At 39.9% G+C, this 27,220-nt stretch overlaps 2 protein-coding genes and 1 long non-coding RNA gene across 4 annotated transcripts in view; all 3 read left to right on the forward strand.

Annotated features, from left to right (window-relative positions):
* Positions 1-954: 954 nt before the first annotated feature.
* Positions 955-8,544, forward strand: LOC103136578 (fibulin-7). 2 transcript variants are annotated; one of them, XM_007549890.2, is made up of 8 exons: positions 955-1,220; positions 3,827-3,986; positions 4,077-4,247; positions 4,761-4,886; positions 5,512-5,688; positions 5,767-5,904; positions 6,331-6,466; positions 6,908-8,544. In XM_007549890.2, the coding sequence occupies exons 1-8, from the start codon at positions 1,152-1,154 to the stop codon at positions 7,269-7,271; spliced, it is 1,341 nt and encodes a 446-aa protein (XP_007549952.1). In that variant the 5' UTR covers positions 955-1,151; the 3' UTR covers positions 7,272-8,544. The 2 variants fall into 2 exon arrangements, with proteins under 2 accessions (XP_007549952.1, XP_007549951.1); XM_007549889.2 differs by lacking the exon at positions 955-1,220 and having other exon boundaries at positions 3,047-3,986.
* Positions 8,545-9,456: 912 nt separating this feature from the next.
* Positions 9,457-21,340, forward strand: kif7 (kinesin family member 7). The gene is made up of 20 exons (XM_007549891.2): positions 9,457-9,623; positions 10,937-11,313; positions 11,486-11,683; positions 11,772-12,171; positions 12,255-12,602; positions 13,436-13,628; positions 13,712-13,867; positions 14,010-14,168; positions 14,669-14,808; positions 15,418-15,524; positions 15,876-16,016; positions 16,088-16,293; positions 16,402-16,599; positions 16,962-17,087; positions 17,184-17,360; positions 17,441-17,656; positions 17,802-18,008; positions 18,873-19,071; positions 20,100-20,261; positions 20,701-21,340. The coding sequence occupies exons 2-20, from the start codon at positions 10,983-10,985 to the stop codon at positions 21,078-21,080; spliced, it is 4,044 nt and encodes a 1,347-aa protein (XP_007549953.1). The 5' UTR covers positions 9,457-9,623; positions 10,937-10,982; the 3' UTR covers positions 21,081-21,340.
* Positions 21,341-22,992: 1,652 nt separating this feature from the next.
* LOC103136581 (uncharacterized) overlaps positions 22,993-27,220 on the forward strand; it is a 7,749-nt gene continuing 3,521 nt past the window's right edge. The window contains exons 1-2 of the long non-coding RNA XR_001661817.1: positions 22,993-23,331; positions 24,298-24,498. This is a non-coding gene — a long non-coding RNA (uncharacterized LOC103136581). The remainder of the gene's footprint in view (positions 23,332-24,297; positions 24,499-27,220) is intronic.

The following is a 27,220-nucleotide window of genomic DNA, read 5'->3' on the forward strand; positions in this document are numbered from 1 at the left end:
GTTGATGGAAGGATGTGCCAACAATTGCTGAAGGTCTCATTTTAAATCCTGTTAAATATTATGATAATAATTATTATTTGGGTGTTTTGATGTAAAATAGGGGGGGGGGGGTGTATATTGGAACTGTTGTGGTGTAAAACAGAGGTGTACATTAAAGTTTTACTTTGGCATGTACTGTCATCAAAGTATCGTCACATTTTGCTGATAGTTCCATTGTTATTTCAGCAGGACAAAGATGGAGTTCCTTCTGCATGACTTCAAAAATAAAACATAAACGCCTGACTGGACAGAACTGGTTCCTACTGAAAATGTATGACACATCATGGACAGGAAAAATCGAACGACTACCCCGAGGTCTTCTGGGCAGCTAAATCTCTCTCTATATGTATATATATGCAAAAAGATATGCCCTGCTTATTAACAGTGGAAGAACAGCTGGTGCTGTAGAAAACCTGGGACAACATGCAGCTTATCATAAATATTTTAAAAAGAAATCCTGAAGTTGATGTCTTCAGCCTGGGGTCTTCTCTACATTTTAAGGGTTGGATCAAAAGTCAGTAACAATGACTTTGAAATGCAAAAATGTATCCAAAGATGATAAACACACATTTGATCATTACAAATAAAGAATGCAAAAATAAACTTGTCTGATTTTTCTTTTGTTTGCCGTATATTTTTCACTTTCTTCTTCCCACTGTTTCTCCTTTCCTTTCAGCTGGGATCTGCTACAACCTTCAACAGACTCATGTAGGTAAAAGCATCATCTTCCTTAAGAGTTCATAAAAATGATGCAGAAATGGTTTAAACCGGTGAATGCAGAGGGCAGGGATGCATGTACAGTATGCACACATGCTCCTGCAGAGGGCACAGCTTCTCTACGGGTTCACATACATTTAAGCTGCTTGCATAGAGAGGAAGTGCTCTCCAAGTTAAGCGAAGGGATAATAACATGGTCACATTTTTCCTCCAAAACTCTTTCCCCTGATTGGTTGCTGTAAAGTAAACCCAGCATTCCACACCATTTAGCTACGGCAGCTTTTCCACTCAGGACCATTTCCTCACCTGATGTTCCTGCTCCCTCTCAGGGGAGCTCAGTTCAAGTTCACTCTGCTGATAGCTTCCAACACACCAAAGGACCGCGTACTGGAAACATGTTTGCATCAGCTGTGAATCTCATTGCTTTGGTATATGTGTGCTCTCTCCATCCTGCGTTTGGACAGGTAAGAATCTCTACAGAAAAAATGTTTCTGACTAATGTGCAGATTGTGTCGAAGTTGAAGTTCAGTTTAAATAGTTTCAGTCTCTCATAATAACATTTGCTATTAAGGGTTAACTTCTCACAAATTCCTTTATGCTCTGAGGTACTCATGAGTATGATCATGAAAGTCCTCGCTGTACTAAAGAGAGAAAAGCTTCTTTTCCCTCTGCTTTGCACGCAAGCTTCAGGAACAACATGCCACAGTCCGCCAGGGCTGAAATCACGACCGTATCTGTGCTGTGCTTCACTGCAAGGCTGCAAAACATTTCCAGGAAGCTCAGTGTGTCTGTGAATGACTCTCTTCACTTCATTACATCTATAACTGTACCTTCGTGTGCAGTATTTGTTTGTGTTCTCCTGAGATGTGGTCAGCATGAGCAGGTTTATAAATAGATGTAAGAACATGAGTATGATCATTTGGGTCCTTGAAGCAGTATACTGTATGTACCCATATGCTGCTTATTTTGATTTGATTTGTTTAGATTTTTACTGTAATTCTGTGCTGACTGTGGAAACATTAGTGAATTAACAGGAAGCCATGTAAAATCCTGTCAGGCGCGAGCAGAAAGAGGCCTTTGAGAGCAACGCTGTGAACACCAGCCTCCATCTCCGCCAGATGACTGAAGTCTTTCCAAACCTCCGTTGAGTCTGTTTTTCGACAAATATTTGCGTTTCTTGCATAACCTCTGCCGGACGAAAACACTAATTGGTTGTGCAAAGACATGCAGGAGAGGCTGGGCAAGTGGGGGAACGGTAGAGATGAATGAATGAGTGTAATGAAGGGAAACGTGTAACCTAAAAACAAGAATCTAGCCCTCCTTTCCCTCTACATCCACTACCATGTAGTGATTTAACAGAGGGAAGGCAGCAAGAGTCCAGACTGAACCCAATTGGTTTTGTTTTAAATCTGCTTTTCAATGAAAGTAACATACATGCAACTCTGGAAAAAAATTAAGAGACCACTGCACTAAGCCCCATTGAAAACCTCCTAGTTTTTCCAACAAATACTGATTTCTGAACTATTCCTGAGTTAAAACATTAGCATCGTTGTTTCTAAATGAATGTGAACTTGTTTTCTTTGTATTATTTGAGGTCTGAAAGCTCTGCATTGTTTTCGCTACTTTCTGCTAATACTAAATTTTTGCTTGTAATTTCAGAGGCATGTTGTCAGTAGTTCATAGAATAAAAGAACAATGTGCATTTTACTCAAACATATACCTATAAAAAGTAAAATCTGAGAAACTGATCATTTTAAGTGGTCTCTTAATTTTTTCCAGTGTTGTATATGTATGTAATTTTATGACTTTTACACAGAACATTTAATCTAAAACCAAAATTCATGTTGCACATAGGGTTTGTGACTAAACATCAGCTTTCTAAAGAGGAAACTTCTGCTTGTACCTCAAGCGACGACTCTTGAAGTATATACTTTTCAAAGTATTTATATCTTTGAATTTTACCAACATCTTTGTCCCATTACAGCCACAATCTTTGGAGCATTTTGTTGGGATTTTGTTCATAAAAGTAGTGCACAACAAGTGAAGATAGATCTGACATGCATTTGTATTCACACCACCAATCCTTCTTCCCCAGCCTGTCCATGAGGGTTTCTTTTAAATCCCAAAATAAAATATTTATGATTTGATGTAAACTCTTTCATTGTAAGGAATAAATAAGTTTTATTCCAGGGTCACCCTATGTTTAGTTCCACTTATATTCTCACCAGCACTAAAAGTAACCCCACAGCATGATGCTACAACTACTATGTTTAGCACCTTGCGTGTTGACCAAAAGGTTTTGGTCTCTTCTGATCAGAGCACCTTCTTCCAGTGTTTGCTTGTGGAAAAAGTTGCAAATAAAACCTAGAATTTGTTTCATTCAACAAAATTCTGAACTCTATTTTCTAATTCGGCGATTTCTCGAAGCTTGTTGTGGTGAAAGGAACATTTCCATCCACTTTGCCTTTTTGCACTGTTTTGTGTTGAACTGTTACATAAAACCATATTGAAATGCTTTGAAGTTTGCAACAGTCAAAATGCAAAAAAATAGTGGCTATGAATGTTTTTCCAAAGTACTGTATGATCCACACATGGTCATCTAAATAGCACAAATCTTCATTTTATGCATATGTTTGTGGCCATACGCTGAAGCTCTTTGCCATCTGGAAGATAAAATGTTTATGGCTTTAAGTTGATTTATATGTAAGATTTGTTATTTAATAGATCTAGAAAAAGTTATCTTGCTGGCTCATCGGTCAGTGACAGCAGTGGCTTGCGGTCTCTCACTTCAGAAGATCTTTCTCTGTAGCTAAATATTTATTTTCAACAGACCCCAGAAGGACTAATTGCTGCAATGGAATATAAATAAATTAAGGAAACCAGCGTTTCCTTTGAAGAACATTTCAGAAGAACTTTCTGTAATTTTAAACATTTGTAGTGCAAGCTTTTGAAGACTTTAGATCACAACATGCAACCAATAGATCCTGAGGTTTTAGGGTATATTGCAATCTTACTGAAAATTTGCAACACTGCTGTTCTGAACTTTGCTTACTGCTCCGCTTTGTGCCAGGACTGTCCAAATAGGCAGGAAATCCAAGGTATGCTGAAGCAGGTGCAGAAGCTTTTGTCGGCCCATGAAGCCTCCTGTTTGCAAAGTCTGCGCAACCTGAGGAAGAAAATAAATTTACTGCAGAGCGGTACAGGGAAGCAGACAGCAAAATCTACAAACAGTAAGCTTGAAATGTAGATAGATGAATTTGAGCAAAAGTGAATTTTAATCTTACGTTGCCGTTTTTGTTTAATGTCTGTATTTTTGCAAGGTACTTGTCCGAAACTCGATGCACCCATTAATGGGAGGAAACTTGGCAAATCCCATGGTGTCGGCCATGAGGTCCACTTTCTGTGTGACCCCGGGTATGAGATTGTGGGATCAGAAAGCAGAGTTTGTCAAGAAAGCCTCACCTGGACTGGCCAGCAGCCGACATGTCGAGGTTTGAGTCGAGTCCTGTGCCCTCCAAGCCGAGACATTTCTTTCCTTTCTTCCTCTTTTCTCTCAAACAATCACTTTACTCTCTCATCACTTTTCCTATCTGGCTTTCATTTTGACACTGTTTCAGCAGAAATGCTACGGTTTTCAACATACAGGTGCATTTTGAATGCGCTCTGTGATCACATTTCTTTTTTCCATATGTTGGTTGTTGTCCAGAGAAAGTCTGACATGGGATATTCCATTCCAGCCTCTTTGTCCCTCCTGACAGCTTCCTGACTTTGAGATAACAGCTCACAGGCTTTTTGATCAAACATGTATTTTCTTTCAAATTGGCAACTCCAAACATTAGTCTTCTTTTGCCCTATTATTTTCTCATATTTCTATCTCATGCATCCATATGTCGCGATGTCCTGGTGGCTCGAGGATCAGGGTTATCAAGTTGCACATGTCACGTGAGCTGCAGCGTTCAAAAGTACCAGCGGTGCGTAACCTCGTCTCTGTCTTCCTCCCTCAGACTCCAATGAGTGCGCATCGTCTCCCTGCCTGAACGGTGGGACGTGCGTGGATGAGGTGAACCAGTTTTCTTGTGTCTGTGCCAAAGGCTGGGCTGGAGAGACCTGTCAAAGCCCTGTGCCGACATGTGAGTTTAAAGCACAACATGCCCGCGCTGCGCATGTGTGGGATTGGTACTTTTCGTTTGCCAGTTCACCTTCAGAACAAGGTAGTAAAACATTAAGATTCTGCTCTTGAAATGAATAAATGAATGTGCAGCACACGTAAATGCAGTTTAAATGTGACTAATTAAATTGTCTACATCAAAATCTGTCCAAAAGACACAAGTTTCTTCAAATGTTTCAGTTTTACAACCAACACAGACGTCTTTCATTTGCGATAAATCTCCAACAGTATGATTGGTAAACACTATTTCTCTCATACTTAAAGACCTCTTGGGTCACTGAACCAAAAATGCTATTTTTCTGCACACACCTGAGAGGTGAGCCAAGCAGAGGCATCTCCAGCACTCCCACTTCAAATGTGCAACGTCTATACACTTCTGAGCATGAAAGGAAAAAAAGAGGAATCAAAACAGCGTTCCGGGAATTGATCGAAATACTTTGTCGTTGGGAGCTCTGACTGATCTGTCTGTCCGATTGTGTCAGACTGAAAAAATGGAGTTGACACAGAGCACCGTTAAAGAAAAACTGCATCAAACTGAAAGCCTTTTCTGCGTCTGACCACCACTTCTCATCCCTCCTCTCCTTCAGTCTTCATCACCACAACAAATACTTCTGCTGGCTCCACTCTGGCGGCTTCCACCTTACCAGCTGCCACAACTGGGGCGTACGTTCGTCCGTCACGCTGCACTATAGTGCAGGGGACCACCCACTGCACCTGTGAGCCAGGATACACCATCTCTGGCAGAGACAGCTACAGCTGCACAGGTACGCTCCATAGTTAGTCAAACTCTAACTACAAATGCCTGTTTGGGATGTCTGATGTGTGTTCATTGTGCATTGCAGATATAGATGAATGTGAGCTCTTCCATAATGGACCAGCAGGAAAACTGTGTTTGCATAAGTGTGTTAACACCCCTGGAGGTTATCGCTGCTCCTGTCCTGCTGGGTATAATGTGACTCGTGACGGACGCAGCTGTAAAGGTGAAGAGACGCTAAGGGAGTTTGGAGACCAGCTTACTACGTCCGTGTCATAGAAAATGAAGTTGAAACATCTAAAAATGTGTTTTAAAGATACAGGACAAGCAAACTGAGGCAAAAAAAAAAAAAACACAAAAAAGTGACGGTGTTATGAAAGAAGTGGGTGCAGCCTGGATGTAAAAGGAAACAAGGAAAAGGAAAATAACACGCTATTAAAGATTTTATGTTTTTAAACTGTGCCAGTACCTGAAGACTACCTCCTGTATTTAAGCTAACCCTTTTAGACTGAGAGTCAAGAATATGTGTTTTTATGATTATAAACTAAAAAAGATACATGTGGTTTTATTAGCATCTTTTCTTCTCAGTTCGAACAGCATTAAAGTGTTCACTTTAATCACTGAAACTCCTGGCCCTTTTTCTTTCTCACAGATATTGATGAGTGCGCTACCAGGCAGAACAACTGCACAAACGACCAGATGTGTGTTAACACATACGGTGGCTTCCAGTGTGTTCGGGTGGACTGCCCCAAAATCCCTCATGCAACATATGTCAAAACATCACCCATGTGAGAAAAACCTTGAACACTGTCTCTAAAAATCAAGTAAAAGTCGGTCTATTTCTATTTAGTTTCAACACAAAATAAGGAAAATAAAAAATTCAGCGCATATAGTCCTGATAGACAAATAAAGGGTCTGATCCCAGGAACCAAAGCTCCTGTTGTCTTTAATGCACTTTGGGGAGGCATAGCTCAGACACTTTAAATTAACGTTAAACTGTGTTAATAATGCATATATTCACAAACACTTAAATTATTAAAAAATTGATTTAAATATTTTACTATAACAGTTTTATTGTCATAAGCATTTCTTCTCTGAAGACGATGCTCAGTCTAATGTGATGCAACGATGGATGGATGAGAGCCTAAGTTAACTCTGACAGCAATGAAAGGAAAATACGATATTTAACGTAGAAAACAAACTTTAAATTCTCCCTTGTTCTCTTCCAGGCGTTGTGAACGTAACCCCTGCCCTTTGGACAACAAAGCCTGCTCTCAGACCCCAACCTCCTTTTCCTACCATTACCTCGCTGTTGTGTCCAACCTGTCCGCCCCGCGCGTCATGTTCAGGGTCTCGGCCCTGCGTCAATTGGGCGACACGCTTCGCTTCACCTTACTCGGGGGGCGGCAAGCACGCCGCCACTTCACAGTCCAGCGCTCAGACCGTCAGACGGGTCAGCTGATGCTGGTGAGCCCCGTCCAGGGCCCCACCACTCTGGAGGCGGAGGTGGAGATGAGCGAGCTGGAGAGACGGGTCCAGCTGGGAAGGTACATCACCAAAATCACCATGTTTGTTTCCCAGTATGAATTCTAAAAAAAAAAAAACAGTGAAATTAATATTTCACGAAGATTGAGAAAATTGTAAGTTATACAGAAAACCAGCATAAACAAGACATAATTAAACTGCCAGTCCTGAATAAAACTGCCAAGCATGCTGTGACGATATGGGTGATGAATACATGATGAGTGAACATTGCATAACTATTATTTTGCTGCTTTTTATTCTGGTTTGGAGACTTGTGTGGTAGAACTTCATATTTATGCCTCGGTGCGATTATTAAATGTCACGAAAACAATTTAAAGTCTGGCCTTTCATTTGTAAAACTTCTTCAAAAAAAGAAAAACATGTTTGTTGAAATCTGTAAATACACTGAAAATAAAGTGAAACATGCTGCAAAAACCAAGGAATGCATTGGAAGACCTGATAAATGTGAGCTGTGGTTGTTAAAAACCATGAAGTCTGACAGGACAGAGCAAACACTGTTTAGAGCAGGGGCAGCTGAAATTAAGCTGCTGAAAAGGGCTTCTGTGATTAAAGTGCAAGTATAAATTTAACTTTAGAAAAGGCAAAACAAGTAAATGTTCCACGGACCCCAAATGCACCATCTGTGTGATTGTTTCCCTGTCTTTTTTAATGGAAGATAAAGTACCTTCCAAAAGTATTCATAAAGCTTTAACATGGTCACATAACAGCCACAAACTTTAATTTATGATGTTAGTTATTAAATCTGACAGGGAAGCTGCATAATGCAGTGGCAAAGTGTTGCATGAACACAGTGCAGAATCTGATGTGGCCTGAAACCATTTTTCAAAGAAGCTGTCAAGATCTAAAGGTGTTTTGGTTTTCATTTGTGTTTATGTGTTGATGATGATTTCCTTAGTGCTATGCTCATTCAGTTTTGCCATATTACAGTTAATTTCTTTGTGGGCACCAGAATGATGCTGCTGTATAAGGTCATTCTTTTGTATTTTCTTAGTTTAGCTAGGTGTTCTGTTCTTTGTACGTTGGATTTTGTTCTCCTATAATAAGACTTTTATTCTTTACCTCCTCGATTTGCAGTTTCTTTGAGTTTAACTCTCTTGTGTTTATTAGTCTGTCCCTCAGTTTACCTGCATGCATTCTGCCCCAGCTGGTCCTCATCGTCTCTGATTCTCTGGTTTTGTGTTATTCTCCTTAGTATATGAGCTCACTGGTTCTCACTGTTCATCTATGGATTGTTCTGTTCATTATGCATTGCCTTGACCTGCTCTCCCAGTGTTATTTTCTGTAAGTTTTCATTATTTTATTAAAGCATCCTGTTTTGTCACAGTGTCTCTGCATTTGAGTACTTTATAAACAGAAGCATGACAGAAGCAGCAGCCAGAGGTCAGCGAAGATCCACAGCTCAGGTGGAAGAATATTGAGAAGACAAATAATAATGGACTCCACTGTGGCATAGAAGAACGCCATGTCCTGGTTGCAGTTTTCAAGCACAGGACAGCAAAAAATTAAGGTTCTCTCTTTGGATAAATCAAACTAAGCTATTTTGCCAAAAGCCAGAAATTATATTTGTGTTATTATCACAGGTATCATAAGTAATATGAGTTTATTGTCCAATAAAGTGTTAGTTACCATCCATATACCCCAAAAAAATCCCACTCATCTACATCTCACATTTTCTATATTTTACTTCTGCATTGTTTCTTTCCTGATTAAATAATTTCTACACAAACTAAGACTGCCTCCCACAACCATCTATTTTTATTCCTTCAGCTCCAAAACCTGTTCTCTGAAATGGACAGCAATAAATGTATAATAATGAGTGATTACAGAAATTAATATCCCGATCTGAACACTGTCATCAGAAAACATTACACTTACCTTGGCTTACCATTGGTAGTGATATTTGGTTTGTTAGTTGGCTTATTATGCAACACTGCCCCCTAATGTTCAGAGCTTAGACGTGACGACGTGCCTGTAATGACTAAATCTAACTCAGTTCTCTTCAAATATTCCAAACAGATGTATATTTTTTTTTCTTACTATGATGAGAAATAAATCATGTTATTATGGTTCAAGGAACTGGTATAAAACACCAGGATTTTCTTTTTGGGATCATTTTCACTAGTGTCTAGGTTGTAGTAGTAAACCTGATTTCCTACCTGCTGGTTGGTGATTCCTGCATCCACTAGGATAGCGAGTATGTTTTCTGTATCTCCGCCTCTAGCACTGCAAAGTGGAGGTTGTAATTCCTGCTTTCAGCTCCATTATGATGATGAGCTACTAACCCAACATTACTGCTGGGCTCCTCCCATTGACTGTCCCCCAACTTCCATTCTCCTAAAAAAAAGGAGAAGAAACTCCAGTGTTATCCTGAATCCATGTTCCAACTTTTCCTACCCCGAAGTAAGTTGTGTTAAATGTTATTTCCAACACTAACTTTTAAAAAACAGAGCATGCGGTGTAAACTTACCCTTATGAACTTAAACAGAGTTAACATCGGAGTTAGAGTGACTTTATCCAGCTTCTTCTTCTGCAGGGAAGGATTGTTTTTAAACGGCTAACTTTAGCTTAGCTCTGAAGATGTTGTTGAAAACAAGCACTCGTGTAATTTTTTTCTATGTACTTTTGTATTTAACTAAATATAAAAAGCTAGCGACCTTTAAGTTTGTTTTTGTTACTTTTATATTTACTTACGGAGTTTAGTCTGTTACAAACAATGGCGAGCTAACTGTTTCGCTGCTAACAGAGCAGCGCTGCTACTCCGCTGGGTTGAAAATAACAGGTTTAATGCGGATTATTGCTTTATAATTAACGTACTTGAAGGAATATATTGTAGCGCACACACTTAACATCTTATTTTCATCAAAAAAAAAGTATGATAGCAGTTTCTTGAGTAATTTCAGACGGGAAATAAATACGAAGATGTCCCACTGTAGAGACTTAAAAATGACTTTTCTTGTCACTTTATCAAAGTGTTGCTGGAAAACGATTTATTTCAGTAATTACATTTTACGATTTACTAATAATCATGTGCTTAAAATACACAACTTAATTTGATGTTGTTTCCATCCAAACCAAAAATATTTTGGAAAATGATACAGTTTCCAGATACGTCTTGATACCATAAAACCAAGTCGGTAAGTCTACCATTATAATGTTATTTATTTCATTGCTCTGTTTTTGTGCAGCATATATGCATTTGCATCAGATTTTAATTAACTTCAGCAAACCCAAAAAACTGATATTCCTAGATTTGTAGCTGTTTCAAATATTTTAAATGCAATTATTGTGAGCTATGTACTGACGTTTCTAGAAATATCAAATGTATCAACTGACATTTGATTGTGTCAGTTGATACATATATAACCATTATTATGAATTAATTTAGTAAAAATAATTATTGTCACTCTTTTATGGGTTTCACTGTAATTATTGTGATAAGCAGTTCTCTTCTTTAACATAGTTGTGCTTTCTTTTCTTTGAAAAAGTAATCTCTTTCTAAAAGTAACTTTCTAACTTTAGCAAAAGTCATCAATTCTTCCGTTAAACTTGTTATATTTTTGCTATAAATTGATTTTTAACATGTGGAAGCTTGAATTAAAATATTTCAAGCTGATTATCAAAAAGAGTAAATATTAGTGTCTAACATTCAACAATCAGATGACATTAGATAAGTTGAAAACCATTCTCGGTTGATTTTTCTGCTTTTTCCAAAGATGACAAGTACATAACGTTGCTGCGCGGAGGAGGAGGAGAGACAAAATGTCTCCCAAAGTCCCTGCCGGCCAAGGCAGAGGGGACTATTCTGCCGTCCAAGTTGCAGTTCGAGTTCGTCCGCTGCTTCCCAAAGAGCTCCTGCACTGCCATGAGAGCTGCATCACCGTGGACCCTGAGCTGAACCGCGTCACCCTGGGTCATGATCGCCACTTTGTTTGTGACTTCCTGTTTGAAGAGGCTTGCTGTCAGGAGGAGGTTTATTCTGCCTCCGTCCAGCCGCTCATAGATGCATTCTTTCAAGGTTTCAACGCCACAGTGTTTGCCTATGGCCAGACAGGCTCAGGCAAGACTTACACCATCGGAGAAGCTAATATTAGTAAGTTTTTCTTTTTTTCTCTCGTTGTAGTACGTTTCTTTAAAATATCATAGTACTATTGCTGTAGCTTCTTTCTCATTGCAGTGCTTGAGCCCAATAAATGTCCTTCCTTTCTGCATTCAGCTTACAAATTTGATACCATGCAGTCCTGAAAACCTACGCTCATGTTTAGGTTCCTTCAGAGACGAGGAGCAGGGCATCATCCCCAGGGCTGTTGCTGATGTTTTCAAGCTGCTCGACGAAAACGACCTCACAGACTTCTCTGTACGAGTTTCCTACTTGGAGGTCTACAAAGAAGAGTTCAAGGACTTACTGGAGGTGAAGACGGCCAGCAAGGACATCCATATCCGGGAGGACAAAGGGAACATTGGTATGGTTCACCTTACTGATTTTTATGGCGCAAAATAAATGCAATGTAGTATTTGCTACTGTAAACTTTATGTCACGTTGCTTTCCAGTGTTGTGTGGGGTAAAGGAGAGTGAAGTAGAAGGTCTTGACGAGGTGTTGAGCTTGCTGGAGTCAGGAAACACAGCCAGACACACCGGAGCAACCCAGATGAATCCAAACTCCAGCAGGTCTCACACCATTTTCACCTTGCATATGGATCAGCGTCGTGGAAACACTCGGCTTTATGCGACCGCTGGAAGCACTGGACCGCAAGTGTTGTCTTCCAAGTTCCACTTTGTTGACTTGGCTGGGTCAGAGCGGATCTTGAGGACCGGTAACACTGGAGAGAGACTGAAAGAAAGCATCCAAATCAACAGTGGCCTTCTGGCTCTGGGTAACGTCATTGGTGCCCTCGGTGACCCAAAGAGGAAAGGCTCTCATATACCATACAGAGACTCTAAAATCACAAGGTATGTCTGTTTAGGTGATATTTTCCTTGAGAAAAATGTTCTTACATGACAGGTCTTATAAACTTCATTTTTGTTTCAACTAGGATACTAAAAGACTCGCTTGGAGGAAATTCGAAAACACTGATGATTGCCTGCATCAGCCCGTCATCCTCAGACTTCGACGAGAGTCTGAACACGCTGAACTACGCAACGAGGGCCAGAAACATTCAAAACCGAGCCACGGTCAACTGCAAGCGCGAACCGGATCGTGTGGAAGGACTGGAGCAGCAGATCAAAGCCCTTCGAAGGGCTCTGGAGAACCGTCAGCGCTCCGAGACACGAATCATTGCTCACGCCGATCCAAACAGGAGGCCTAGAGTCGGAGAAGCAGAGATCAGCAGGCTGCAAGCACAAAGTGCTCACTACAGGACTTGCACAGACACCGCTTACAGGTCCAAGCACATCTACTGAAGGAGTTAACCTGAAATTGTGATTATAAAACCATTGGTTGTTGGCTCACACTGCAAAAACACAAAATCATAGCAAGTATTTTGGCCTTGGTTCTTGTGCAAATATCTTAGTACGCTTGAAGTAAGTTAAAAAACCACCTTAAAAGTAACTTCTCAGAAATATTTAGGAGCTTGTATTATATAAATAATTCCTTAATATTGATTTAAAAAAAGTAATAGTTCCACTTTGAGAGTTTTACACTTAAAACAAGATATTTTCCCATGTTATAAGTATCAAAAATCGGATAGTGGAATTAGTACTTTTTCAGCAATGTAAAGCAATGTTGTTACTTAAAACAAACTCCTGTGCCTTGCTGAAAATGTACTTGATATTTGCACTTTAAACTTGACCAAAACTATCTGGTAAGATTTGTTTTTTTGTTTTTGCAGTGTAAGAATTTGCAAAGATTGAGATCAGAGACCAATTCCTTTGTAGTTTTTCCCACATTGACAGGACAGTCGTGGTTTATAAAACCAAACCATTGAAAGTATTGTTTAATTAAAAATATATATACATGAAAATAAAATTGCAGCCTCTGCTGTTACAGTTTATGCTATGCAATTTTTAAATCCCTATTGAATCCAGATGAACAAAAACGTGAAAGAAAGTGAGTTAATTGGTGTCGATGTGTTTTTTCTTCTGGCCCACTGATCAATTTCTACTTGAATCAATTTGTTGTTTTGTCAGGTGTGAAATGTGTCTTTAATCGTATTGATTTCAGCCCATTTAGCCATTTGGACGACTTGTATTGATCTGTTCTGTTGGTGTGCGACAGGTTGCTTGGGGAGCTTCAGAGCGAGGGGACTTTAACCGCAGAGCAGAGTCTGAGGGTGAAGGAGTGGCTGTGCTCGGTGGAGGAGGAGCGGAGCGGACTCACAACCGCCTCCGGACCAGACAGCGGCATCGAGAACAGCTCCACCGAGGACAGCGTCGCGTTGAGAAGAGCCAGGCCTTCCATCAGGAATCAGGTCCGTTTCTTTCAGATGGATTTTAGTCACAGATCGCTGACTTGTGGGCAGTTCACCGATTTGTCTAACAACTCCTCCCACAGGACACGGAAGCTGTGGAGGAGAGCTGGGACGATGATCAGGACAACGAGAAAGAAGAGAGTGTTGTTCGTCTTCAGTCGGAAATCCAACGGCTGGAGAAGGAAAACACCGATTTCTTAGCAGCACTGGAGGACGCTATGGAGCAATACAAGCAGCAGGTTAGATACACTTTAAATGTGATGCTCCTTTTTTTTTCTAATAGAGCAGCATTCGCAGAAATAACTAAATTCTCCTCTAACTTATTCCCCCAAGATGGCGCATAAGATCATATTTACAGGATTTTCTTTTCTTGTCTATCAGAGTGACAAGCTTCAGGAGCAGCAGGACCTGATAACGGAGCTGCAGTACCAGCTGTCCACTCTGGGGCTGATGGGCATGGGGCTCAACTTGAGATTTAGACCACACACCGCCCCCATGGGCTCCATGCAGCATGGGCAGAATGGAAGCACATGCAGACAGGTGACAAACTTTTCCCACTTAGAGAAAATCTTTTATTGTTTTTAATTTGGCTGCAAACTTGGACAAAATCATCATTTTTGCAGACATACACCAAATCAGATCTTCCACAGTATTTAGAAAAGTTTACTTATGGATCACTCTGACTATTTTAATGTGCAAAACTACAACTTAGTTGAAGCTGCATTTCCACACTGCATAATCCCAATGACGGCATTTCCATCAAACAACATGAAAGGACATTTAAGCTCCTTTAAGATTGATTTGTCTTGTTGCCAACCCAAATATTACAAACCAATCCCCCATAATCACCAGATTTATGGCTTTGGAGATAATGTTGATGACCCCAAAAAATTAAGAAAAAACTTTTTTAGTAGGAATGTTGATCCCGGCATTAACAAAATGAAGTCAAGGCACAAGTTTGGGTTTTCTAAAGTCTTGTTTAGTGCTTCAAATTAGTTCATGTTTGGTCTTTAACAGTTTTCTGTGTGTATTGTCAACAGGTGAGCTTGATGGGTCATGTTGGACAGGTTCCTGATCAGGATGGGAAACTTTATGAGGACCAAGAGATCCCAGGAGGAGCAGAGACCTGCTACCGGGAACAAGAGGCCAGTCATCCAAACATCAGCCAGGAGAAATGCAGGTCAGTCATGATGACGCTCCTCCAGTGCAGCATCATCATGTACAAGTACAAGCAAATATATTTTACTTTACACATTTTATGTTTACTTCAGTGTCTTACAGGGTAAACTATCATTTGATGCATGTTAAATTGACATGCTTTTGTCTTTGATTTGTCACATCATACTTTGATATTTACATTTCAGCCGTCTGTATTTTTGCTTTTGACATTTGTCTGAGTGACTTAGATATCAATCAAAACAGGGAGATTTTACAAGCTGCTTGATCTCTATGAAACCTTAAATTAAACGTGGAATGGATCCTTTGGTTCTTAAATCTGCTCCAAAATGGTAAACTGAATTTTGGGGGGATTTTTGCGTTGATAATAAACGCGCCAAAGTTAACAAGCTGTTCTTTAAAAGATGCTGCATTCCTTGTTTGACTAGATTTTGAACTAGAGCTGATCTGACTTTGTTGCTAAAAAAAAAACAACAACTAAGAAGCCCTGTATTCTAGCAGCCATAAGTCATTTCCTGCATTGTACGATTTCATGATTTTTGAGGCAAACAATGATGCGAATCATTGCGACAAGCGGATTAAAATGTGCACTTTAAACCGTTTGTTGCATCAGGCCGGTGAACCTGACCTGGACCAAGCGGGACTTGCTTTCAGGAGGACTGAAGGCTCCGTCTTCTCAGGCTGAGCCCGATCAGCACCCATGTTTAGCCAGAAAAGCATGTAAGTCTAAACCCTGAAAATCAAAGTGGTGACATTTCAAAGAGTTTTAATTAATTTTCACCTGGAGGGCAGGAGTTTTCAGAGTGTGCTGATACGAGTGCAGATTTAATTTTACTCTTGATTATTTCTGAAATATATTATCTTTAAATTAATCTGTTTTTTTTTTTTGTTGTTGTTTTGATTATACATCAGTGTAGAGTAGCATTAGTTTCTGATGATTACCAACAGATACAGGCTGCTGTGTCATTTTATTGTTTTAACATTTTTCTTCAAGGTTTGCAGGACTGAATATGAGTTATCTCAAAGTTTTGACCCGTTTAACCTCACATATGTGCTTTTAAATCCGTGAAGCTAATTCCAGCAGTGGGGAAAGTCTCAGGAGCTTTGAGGGGATATCAGAGTGTGGACTTCTTCAGGCACAGCAGAAGATCAGGGAGCTGTCTGTCACCATCCGCATGAAGGAAGAACTCATCAAGGAACTGGTCAAAACAGGTAGATGTCCTGCACCTCCTGTGGAGTCCGTTCCTTTTATCGTTTACATCAGCTGACCGTCTTTCCTTTAGGGAAGGACGCTCAGGCCCTGAATAAGCAGTACAGCCACAAGATCTCGGCTCTGGAAAGTGAAGCTGTTCAGGCGCGTCAGGAGCTGCAGGAGGCTCAGCGTCAGCTGCAGGATCTGGAGAAACAAGAGAGAGAAATAAGCACAACAGACAAGAGCAGAGCGCAGGAATGTCGCAGGAAGATAGCTGCTGCTCAGAGCAGAGTTCAGGTTGGACTGATAATCTTCTCAATTTAAACGGACATGGGTTAATGTGACGCCTAAAGTGAAACCTTAAGCCAGGTTTTAAACGTTGTAATATTTCTGTTTGAATGTTAGGTGCTCAGTCAGCGGCAGAGGGATACGGCTCGCCTGGCCAACCTTCCTGTCCAGAGCGAGCGCCGCGTGTCGGAGCTGGAGAGGAGCGTCCAGTCCATGAAGCAGCAGCAGGAGCAGCTGCAGAGGCGCCTACGCGAGGAGAGCCAGCAGAAACGCCGCCTGGAGACCGAAATGCAGCGAAGGACTCACAGAGTCAAGGTAGAGCTCTGAGCAACACGAGTTTTAAAGTACACCAAACACCTATAAGGTTAAATTTTCTAAAAAATGTGTCACTGTTAAATATTTGTCAGGGATTCACAGATTATGGTTTCAGTTAAGACTGATTCTTAAAATATAAAACAGAAAGCTATGAATACAAAGATTTCAGGCAGCTGGAACAATGACCCTTTTTTCAAGAGCTTTTCCAATCAAAACCAACTCCATAACACCTTAAAACAATGAAAAGAATCTAAAAGGAGGCTATGTCAATGAAATAAGGCAAGAAACATCTATTTACTGTGGAATGTTGCAGTTTTCCTCTATTTTTATCCCAATAAGCTACGATATTTTTGTTGTTACAGGAACTTGAGATAAAGAATGAGCAGCAGCAGAAGATCCTAAGAATAAAGACGGAGGAGATTGCAGCCTTCCAGAGACAGAGACGCAGTGGAAGTAATGGATCTGTGATTTCATTAGAAGAGCAACAGGTGAGACAAAAACCAGCCTGAAGCAATGATCATAGCTTCAAGTAGCTATGATGAGTGGTGGCTGTCAAATTTTGTGTCTTGACCCTGCGAGGGCAGAAGATTGAGGAACAAAAGCGCTGGCTAGATGAGGAAATGGAGCGCGTTCTAGATCAGAGGAGGGCGCTGGAGGATCTGGAAGGAGAGCTGACGAAACGAGAGGAAATCCTGGCCAAGAAGGAAGCTTTGCTGCAGGAACGCAGCGGCCTGGAGACCAAGAGGCTCCGCTCCAGTCAGGTATCAACAAACACAAACGACTCCCGTTTACTCGCTCTGCCGGTTTATAATCAAGATTACCGTGTCAATGTTTTGTCCAGGCCTTGAGTAAGGATTTGGTGACACTTACTGGGCGCATCGAGACCCTGCAGCAGGAGCTAAGTGAGAGGAACGGCCTCCTTCGCAGCAGCAGCGCTCAGGACTCCCAACACATACGGCAAGAGATCTCGAACCTGCGGCACGAGAAAGACTCGCTGCTCAAGCAGCGCGTCGAGCTGGATGATAAACTGCGGAAGGGAAACCTGCTCTCACCCGAGGTCAGTTCATCCTTTAAGCCCAACCTTTGCTGTGAACAAGGCGTATTGAGCAATCGCACAACAACTGCGTCAACGACATCATTAACCATCGCCGGAAGTTATTTCACATCATCGTGCTCAGCTGTTTACTGGGTTTGGTTTTCAGGAGGAGCGGACTCTTTTCCAGCTGGACGAGGCGATTGAAGCGTTGGACGCTGCTATTGAATACAAGAATGAGGCCATCACTCAGAGGCAGAGGCAGCTCAGGGCTTCTGCCAGCATGCTCTCCCAGTGGGAGATGAACCTCATGGCCAAGCTCAGCTATCTGTCCGCCTCCGAGACCAGAGCACTGCTGTGCAAATACTTTGACAAGGTTTGTTAAAACTTCGCCATGTTCTTTACATGATGCACTGTATATGTGAGCTGTTAAAACTAATTAATTAATTGTACAAACATGCTCTAATTGAGCAGCTGAATGCTGAACCTATATCTGAAATCTGCCACGTAAGTGCTCTGAACTACGGCTGCAACTAATGATTATTTTATTAATCAATTTTTCTGTAGATCTTTCTGAGAGTTAATGGGATAAAAATTGACACGTTCTGCAGGTGTTTTTGTTTAACCACGTAAGCCTTTGTTACACAATATTTTAAATACATTAAAAGATGGATTCAAACAATTCGGTTCATTTTTTTAAAATAAGAAATTAGCATTTTATTGCCTAAAATTCAACAACACGCTTTACCGAACGCTTGATCGTTTGTATTAAAGGATGCATCTGCAGCTAAAAAATACGTCTAACGTCAACATGTGAAAAGCTCAGCCCTTTTCTGCTTAACCCAACATCAATACAGTGCTTGGCTGATTTGTTGATTATTTTTATTTGGTATTATTATTGGCTTGCAAAGGGTTCTTAATAGGAGTTTTTTTTACACACAATTTGACCCAGGTGAAGTTAAAACTTTGCCACTTGAGAATTCTGGGTAGAACATATTTACAGACAAAGAAGGTCTTTATATCTTAATTGCAAAATGTGTACATTTTAATAGATTTTTTTTTTTTTTGCAGTTTTGGCTTAATTGCAACTCTGCCTGTTTTATCATCTGTATATTCTATTTAATGATTAATCAGTTACTAAATTACGCGATGATTATTTTAACAATCAATTTATCATGATTAATCGGATTAATTGCTTCAGCCCTACTCTGAGCAGTATCGGTGTGTCTGCGTTGGGTAGGTGGTGTCTCTGCGTGAGGAGGAGCGGAAGCTGCAGCTGGCGCTGGCCGAGCTGGAGATGCAGCTGGACGAGCAGCAGCGGCTGGTGCAGTGGCTGGAAAACGCCCTCGACCGCGCGCAGCTGGACACAGACCGGCGACTCACGCAGCAGCAGAAGGAACACGAGAGGAGCATGCAGCTGCTGCTGCAGCAGTGTCGAGGTAAGAGCCACACCCAGGGCTACAAAAACTATCATAAATCCTTCCGAACCGTCCACTCGCCAAGAGTGGACATTATAATCACTCCTATTGCTAAAAAACATTTTTTGAAAAACATTTTTAATTAAAAAAAACAAAAAAAAACACACTTTTGAGATGCAAAGCCTGTAAAATAAAGAAATAACTCAAATAGAACCTCTCTGACAGCATGAAGTAGACAAAAAGGTCATAACACTCCCCAATCTAAAGACAATCCAAGAACAGATTAGGAATAAAGTCACTGACATCTTTCACTCTGGAAAAAGTGTGTTTGTGCCAAAAACACAAGTTTTTGATGATGACTTATCGAACTGATAAAATAGCACTTCAGAACATCATGCTGACAGTCAAACATGGTGGTGGCAGTGTGATGGTCTGGGACTTTGCTGCTGCTACTGAACCTGGATGTCTGTAACCATGAACTCTGAACTCGAACCAAAATGTCCTGCCATCAGATCCTGACTTTGGAGATTGAGCACATTTGAGTTATTCAACAGGACGATAATCTAAAGCACACCAACAAGTTCACCTCTGAAGCACTAAACAAAATTAGATTTTAGTTTCTCCTTGTTAAATGGAATTGAGGTGCTGCAGCATAATTTCAAACAAGCAATTTATCCTCCAAAGTTTGACTGAATTAAAGCATTTCTACAAATCGGAGTGGACCAAAGTTTCTCCTCGATGATGTAAAAGATTCCTTTTATCACAAATGCCTGATGGGCGTTTTTGCCACCAGGCAAAGCATAGCCATGTATTAGATTTTGGAAAATTGTTTGTTCATACTGGGCGAGGTTGGCTTAAATAGTTTTCACTTAATAAATAAAATCATCATTTGAAAACTTATAAAAAAAATATAAGGAAGCAAATCCAGTTTTGCCACTTTGGAAGTACATTTGAAATTCAAAGGTGAAACTAGAAATGTACTTACTGAAGTCTTTGTACGCTATGCTGTTATAGATAATAACTGTAAATCTTTATGTTTGGTCGTAAAGAACAAATGGACGAGGGCCTGGCAGGACGGCGGCGGCAGTACGAAGGACAGATCCATAATCTCACCAAGGAACTCAACCACTACAGGACAGCAAATCTGGAGCTCAGCAACAAACTGCGAGATCTCTTTGGTTCAGTCAGTCAGCCTAAAGAGCTTCCCAAAGGTAAAGTCTAAATATCAGGAATACAGTATGACACTAGTCCAAATGAAGGATTGCTGCTTTGGCTAGAAACACTTCACATGTTTCTCGGTACATTTCACAAAGGCAGTTTACTGGTGAAGCAACATTTCCAATGTAAACAATCATAAGCTTCTCGGTAAATTATGCAAACATTGAAGACAGTTTAGAGGTTCATAAAATAATGGAAATTAAAGTATTTTTAGGACAGATCACTTTGGTTGTGATCTTAGATTAGCTGTTTGTTTTGGCCTCTGCAAATAACCCGTCTGGATTTACAGGTAATCTTTTAACTATCTTTGAACGATCTATGTAACCAGATAAAGATAACTGCTCCAGATAAGCAGACTTTTAGCCCACAGTCTCTATTGCATGTGATGATTTTCTGCTCCTCCTAACACTTTACCTTTGCACTGTCTTTCAGTCTTAGCCTCCGATGCCAAACCTACAAACCTGGGCAGCCGAAGCCCTGAGGACGGTGCTGGAGGCAGAGGTACGGGACCTCCTGACAAACCCAGCAGGTCCAGGGAGGAAATGAGAGAACTGGTGAACACCCCTCTTCCGTCCACGTGGAGGCGCTCTTCTCTCCCATCAGAGGAGCCTGCAGTCATGGAGGAACTGTGGGTTCAAGCAGCCGGAGACTCTGCTGTTAACCGTGTAGTTCAGACGGGGATGGGGACCTGGGGCCCGCAGACCTCCCTGCCTGCTGTTAAATCCCGCAGAGAGTCTCGTCGCTCCAGCCTCAACTACGCACAACAGCCATCAAGCAACGTGTTGATTGACGTACGGAAGAATCCTGTATGAGTCGAACTGAATCCACAGTGAAACTTTCCCTTTTGGTGGCTGAATTATGTTAAATTTGCTATTCTGTTTTGGTTTTTTTTTATTCTGTTTTGTATTATGTTTTCAAAGGAAATTCCACTGATTTTTCTGCAAAGCACTTTTTCTTAAAATAAAATTGTTCTCATGCTGATATTAAGTCTATGTACTTACCATGTTTATAGTTTTCTGACTTTTTTTAACATTGTAGTATTTTTTATATAAAAAAAAAAACATTGAACACATCTTGGGCTCGCCTTATGTTTCTTACAGATTTTTTTAAAAAGAAATATATCCCTGTGTACATAGACAGTGGATATGAAAAGTCTCCAGATTTCTGTTAGGTTGTTATAACAGAAAAAATTAGTGGAGAATGAATCATTTTAAAACATTTTTGTGACATTTATCCTGCACCAAAGCAATTTTATTAAGATAAATTTAATTGTCTTTGGTATTTAGAGATTTCAGTCAGACCTGGATGCCTTTTTTAAACAATCATTGATTACTTTCTTTAATGCTGTACATTTTTTTCTAAAACATTTTCCAGTCATATTGTTCTCATTTGTACATTTGTAACATCTTCAAACTATGACTCTAGCTGAAAGGATGCAAATTTCAGAAAAATCTTTCCAATACAGCTGAATTTTATTCACTGAAAATTAAATTATTTTTAATTAGGTAGATTTGAAATGAAGAACACTGAACAATGAAAGTGAATCAAAAGGTGAACCAGTTGTTTCAGTGTCTTCTGTTTGTTTTTTTGCCTTTTTTTATTCATTTAAAATAAGACAAAAAATAATTTGACCTAACAGAATAGCATACGGTCAGAATACTGTTTTGTGCTAGACTAGTATCCAGACTAACCACTAGAGGGCAGTACAACAGTGCTGAGCTCTTTTACGTCTTTGTTTTACTATTCTTCACACAGACAGGATTCCTAGTTTTCTCCTTTGTACCAATTAAATTCGTAGTCCTTTTTTATGTTTGGTATTTGATTAAAAAAAATATATATAATATAAAATATGTACTACGTGCAACCATATTTACTTCAAATCAGTGTTGACAGAAAGTATGCTGGGAAAAACAACACAAAACATGTAGTATTTTAAGGCGGCAACATCTGGAGCTTAAAATGAAGTTGGATATATTATTTCAGCCAGTCTATTTCCTCTGTGAAACTTTTTCCACATTATTATTATGTTACAGCCTTATTCAAAATAAAATTAATATCTTATCCCAAAATCAGACATCGCTCTATGACGATGTGGAAAACAATTTAGAGATTTTGGGGACTAATTTAAGGAATAAATTTAGCAATACTTATTGTTGAAATAATCTTCCCTGAAAGCAATTTGTATAGATAAATTAAAGGCAGACAGACAGACTGATTATGTAGAGTCAATATAATTGGCTAATGTACACACAAATGCATAAAACATGAAAACACGCTTCTCTGAAGTACCGCTAGGTGGCGACATATTCTGGGTCCAGTTTGGCGAACATCATCTTCTTGTGGTTGCATTGAGATCAACGTGTTCATGGAAACGCCGTTTATTATCTGCAGACGCACTGATACACGACTAGTAAAATTCATGGATGTTGGCCATTTGATTTCAACCAAATATTCATGTAGTTATGTCTGAAAAAAGAGGATCTGATTCTTTTGCATGAATCTGTTTTTCGCTCATCATTTAATTGGTTCACTTGCATGCGACCATACACGTTAAAATTATATCCCATATTCCCCGCCAACGCAGCTCCAAAACACGCACCGACGCACCGAAGAGCTCCATTCCCATTGGTTATCTTCAACCTACAGACCGCGTGGCGTCAGCAAAGGGAGGAGGAAGTGTAAGGGGAGAAAAGGCAGCAGGGAGGTGAGAGGGGACCACTGTGAGTCTGTCAGGGGGGAACATCTCAGCCTCAGGACCGGAGACCGAAGCGCACGTTTGGACACGGGGCGGATGAAAAGGTTCGCCATCCGCACGGAGCATCCCGCTCTCTGACGGAAACCAGATCCTCCTGATGTGGTTAGCGGGAAGATGTCTCACTCACAGCCCCATTATGCAGCCGTGCCGCAGATGATGAGAGGGAGGGGGGGATTATCGATCTGATCCACGCCGGGACTCACCTGTCTGTCAAAGCAGGTGTGGACAGAGAAACTGGAGGCTGGAGAAGCGCCCTGTGGATGTTTTTATCTCCTGGATGCAAAGGACGCTTCGACAAACCCTGAAAAGTGAGCTGTTTGGATTATGTGGTGTTTATTATTGTTCCCATGCGTTTAAATTTACGTAGACATGTCTTTTACTCCCAGATGTATCAATTTGAATTATGTTTAACATGTTTCGCCTACTGGGTGGTGTGTAAATTTTTCATTTTTTTATTTTGGATCTGATATTTGAGTTACGGTTTGTCCTGTTTAACAAAGACAACTTTGGACAATTCAAAGAAACCCAGCAGGCCTTTTGTGTTTTATTGCTCTCTTTCAATAACGCTAACTTTGCACCAAGAGCCTGGCAATTATAAACGCCACTTTATTTAAGCAAAGTCAATACTTACAATGTGGCCTGTTGCGGAAATTTTTGTTATTGTACGATTGGCGGAAATTTCTTTATTTGCTGATATTTGTCAGTGTTTTCACTCAGCTATGCAAAGAAAGTGACGCAGCCGTTGTTAGTGCATCTATTCTCCAATTAAAACATCTGACGTCAGACGCTCTGACCTAAAGAAGCGTCAGATCATCATGAGGTTAACTTTATGAGTTTACATTTGTAATCTAAAGCTGTGCAGGGGAATGACTGTGCATTAAAGCAGATGAATATTTTTAAGGGTGAAAAGTTCATGATTCTACAAACCAATACGGCCTTATGTTGAAATGTCATTATTGGTTAAATTAATGGCAGCAATAATTAGAAATGCTTAAAAAAATCATTGTGAAGAGGTATTGAAACAGGATTAATTGATGGAGTTCAACTTTAATGTGGATGATTTGAGATTTTATTTCAACAGTTTAGCAGTACAATACTACTACTACTACTACTAATAATAATAATAATAAATCCAGCCACTACAAGTTTTGTTCTGTTCCTGAAACTGAGATTTTCACCAATAATTGTAGTGCTTCTGTATTTAATTTTTCCTGACAGAATTAACTAATAGGCTCAAACCTGCAGTAACATCGTTCATTCTGTGATTTTCCCAGGAAGCCTCAGTTTTTCCAGTTTGCTGCTCTGACGAATGAAGGAGCCTGTTCCTGTCTTTGGTTATCTAGCTGTATGAGTGTAAACTCTCCATCATAAAGCTAGATAACCGAAAGTAGGAATGACCTCCAAGGCTTCGGACCCTTTAGCTTATGTGAGAGGAAACCTGGGAAAAGGGAAGAAGCATCACATGATGGGTCCAGGTAGGTCTTAATTTGTAGTATCGATAAATAAATGAGTGATTATTTGTCTACGTGTGTGTTGAAAAGAATAGTATATTTGTATGTATAATTTTCTCTCTTTTTTATGTCAAAATAAAAGGTTGTGATTGAAACCAATTGGAAACTAAAACCCTTTTCTCCTTCTTGATTATTGGAAGGTTACACAACAAACTAGCCGGAAAACTGCAACAGTTGAAATTCCTTAATGTCTCAACCTGAATGTTTTAAGCAACCTATTTCTGTCAAAACGTGTGTGTGTGTGTGTGTGTGTGTGTGTGTGTGTGTGTGTGTGTGTGTGTGTGTGTGTATATATATACAGCCTCCATCGCTGTGAGGAATACTCCAGGTTGTATGTTTCTGACTCATTCTGACCTCACTGCTATCTTTAAAATCATTGTGCTGCATTAGACCAAAAATGAATGTTTTTTGGTTCATGATGATTATTTTTAATATTAAAGCCTGATGAGCGAATTCAAATGCTTCCTGCCTTGGGTTTCTCCCACGGTGAGATCTTCCTCACTAGGGACTTTAGCTTCCCACTAATTATTCGAGTCACATTTCTGGGGCCTCTCAAAGGCCAGTCTGTGAGTCACTGCAGAGCTGCCACTGAAAGCTGAACAAAAACTGACAAAGCTGGTATTTTGATGTGACATTTTGATCATGTGATTCATCCCTGTGGTTTTCCCTCTCAGAAGGTTCACAGCGATTTCACACTGCTAATGGCTGATAAATTAGATTATTCTATTAAAATCTGCTTGTCATCAGTTCAAATTAATGTTGTGCTAAATGGTTATAAAGAAAATAAAGATACATGACTGCAGTGTATGGCTCCAATGTGACATAATGTGAAAGAGCTCAAAGAAAAAATACACGCAAGGCACTGATGTCCTATGAAAGAAAGAAATTATTATATTCTTGCTCATGTCTTTGTTTGTTTTGTTGTGTTTTTTTTAATCCAAAGACTGTTGGCTTCTTAACAAAACTTGTGTAAATTTGTTTTTAAAATAGTTTTAAGATGCAGATAATTGCTAGGGATATAAAAATAAATCAGAAATGACACTCGAATGTTCCCTTCCTGAATACTTTTCAAACGATTGAGTCTTTTCAAATCTATTTTAAATTGCACTGCTTACTTTTTACATCTCATTAACAACAATTGTAAATGTATTTTTGAAACACAAAACAAGAATAACTGAAATAAAGGGAGAACAAAAACAGCAATATTGTTGCTTATACAGTTCTTGTTCTGGTAAATTAACTGTCTTTGCTATTTTCAAGTTATTTTGTTTTGCTTGTTTTTTAGTTATTTATTTGAAATTTTATTGGAAGAAGAATGGAGGTGAAAAGAAAAATGTATTTTTTATTTTACACAATCTTTTTGAAAGCTGCAAAGAAAGGAAAGATGTCTACTGCAGAAACTGCTTTTATTAAAAATACATAACAAATTTAACAATTTAAAAAATGGATTTTTTTAATTGTCCCGTATTTAAATTTCCACTGATCAGATCTTAAAAACTTCTTACTCTGTTTTTCTTTAATTACAAATGTCTAGTTTTGACAGATTTTTTTCATATTCGTATTTGTTTCTTTCTTTCTTTCTTTCTTTTTTTCTCGTGAATAAATGTGAGGATAAATATAAAACATGCGGCGCGGGAAAGCGTTTCTAACCCATGGCCTAAAAGCCTGAGCTCAGGTCAATAAAGTACGGCACGATCCTGCAAAGTGAGTGCTGTAAACAAAGCAGTGTTCTTCATCATTCTGCTTTGGAAACTGTAAACTGGAGATACTGGAGCAGTCTGGAGGCGGAGATCCTGGCCGCGGCGCGCAGGACTGTTTCAGCCCGTTTATCTGACGCAGATTTGTGGGTTTCTCCTGCAGATCCCATCACGAGGGACAAAACGCTGCCAAGAAAACCCCAAAAAACCCAGGACTGCCTGACAACGGTGTAAAATAAAGGAAACAAACTCCAGCCGATAATGAAAAGGAGCTGGGCTCATTAACATAATTGCATAGAAACTGGGAGCAGGCCTGTTTAAAGGCGCAGCGGCGGCGGCTCGCTGCATCACCAATCACACAGCTTCATGCTTTAAAGCTTTACACTCAAATTCACTGCGAAACCTTTTTTTTTTTTTTTTTTTTTTTTAGTCTTCCTAGCAATGACTTTACTTTTTTGTTTCTATCACGATTCAAATATAGCTCGTTTTAGCTGCTTGGAAACATAATGGGGGGACTGTTCCTTTATTAGGAAGCCGGCTCTAATTAGCCATGCAGCCTGGGGGAGGGCTTACAGCGAAGCTGCTAATGAGCGATGCACACATACCTGCCTCCAAATGAAGTATGTAATTTCTTAACGTGTAGATTTCTGTCATCAAGATTTATTCTAACGCCATGTTTGTAATTGTTTGTAGATTTATCAAATCCTAAACCACTGGGTTTTAAAGAGAAGAAAACGGCCTATAAACGCCTTACATTCACCTGCAGCTTTGACTGAGTCTGTGCTCTGGGTCGGTGTTTGGTGCTGCAGCTGCAGGAGACCTGTTGGTAAACACACTGTCCAGGGCCCACATTATAATTCTGATCCTGGCTTCTCGCCACAATGGCTGCTTTTGTGAAAGGAGCACTTGACAAAGGTCTGCCACTTCTCCTTTCCTGTGTGTGTGTGTGTGTGTGTGTGTGTGTGTGTGTGTGTGTGTGTGTGTGTGTG

Source organism: Poecilia formosa, unplaced genomic scaffold (genome assembly GCF_000485575.1).
Source record: "Poecilia formosa unplaced genomic scaffold, Poecilia_formosa-5.1.2 Scaffold33, whole genome shotgun sequence".
In the NCBI taxonomy this organism is placed as follows: Eukaryota; Metazoa; Chordata; class Actinopteri; order Cyprinodontiformes; family Poeciliidae; genus Poecilia; species Poecilia formosa.

Excerpts from the sequence above, each read along its gene's own strand:
- LOC103136578 (XM_007549889.2), top strand. The coding sequence starts at position 3,725 with ATGCAACCAATAGATCCTGAGGTTTTAGGGTATATTGCAATCTTACTG. Across the intron at positions 4,887-5,511 it reads TCAAAGCCCTGTGCCGACAT|TCTTCATCACCACAACAAAT; the intron begins GTGAGTTTAAAG and ends CCTCTCCTTCAG. Across the intron at positions 5,905-6,330 it reads TGACGGACGCAGCTGTAAAG|ATATTGATGAGTGCGCTACC; the intron begins GTGAAGAGACGC and ends TCTTTCTCACAG.
- kif7 (XM_007549891.2), top strand. The coding sequence starts at position 10,983 with ATGTCTCCCAAAGTCCCTGCCGGCCAAGGCAGAGGGGACTATTCTGCC. Across the intron at positions 17,657-17,801 it reads GAAACCTGCTCTCACCCGAG|GAGGAGCGGACTCTTTTCCA; the intron begins GTCAGTTCATCC and ends TTTGGTTTTCAG. Across the intron at positions 20,262-20,700 it reads GCCTAAAGAGCTTCCCAAAG|TCTTAGCCTCCGATGCCAAA; the intron begins GTAAAGTCTAAA and ends ACTGTCTTTCAG.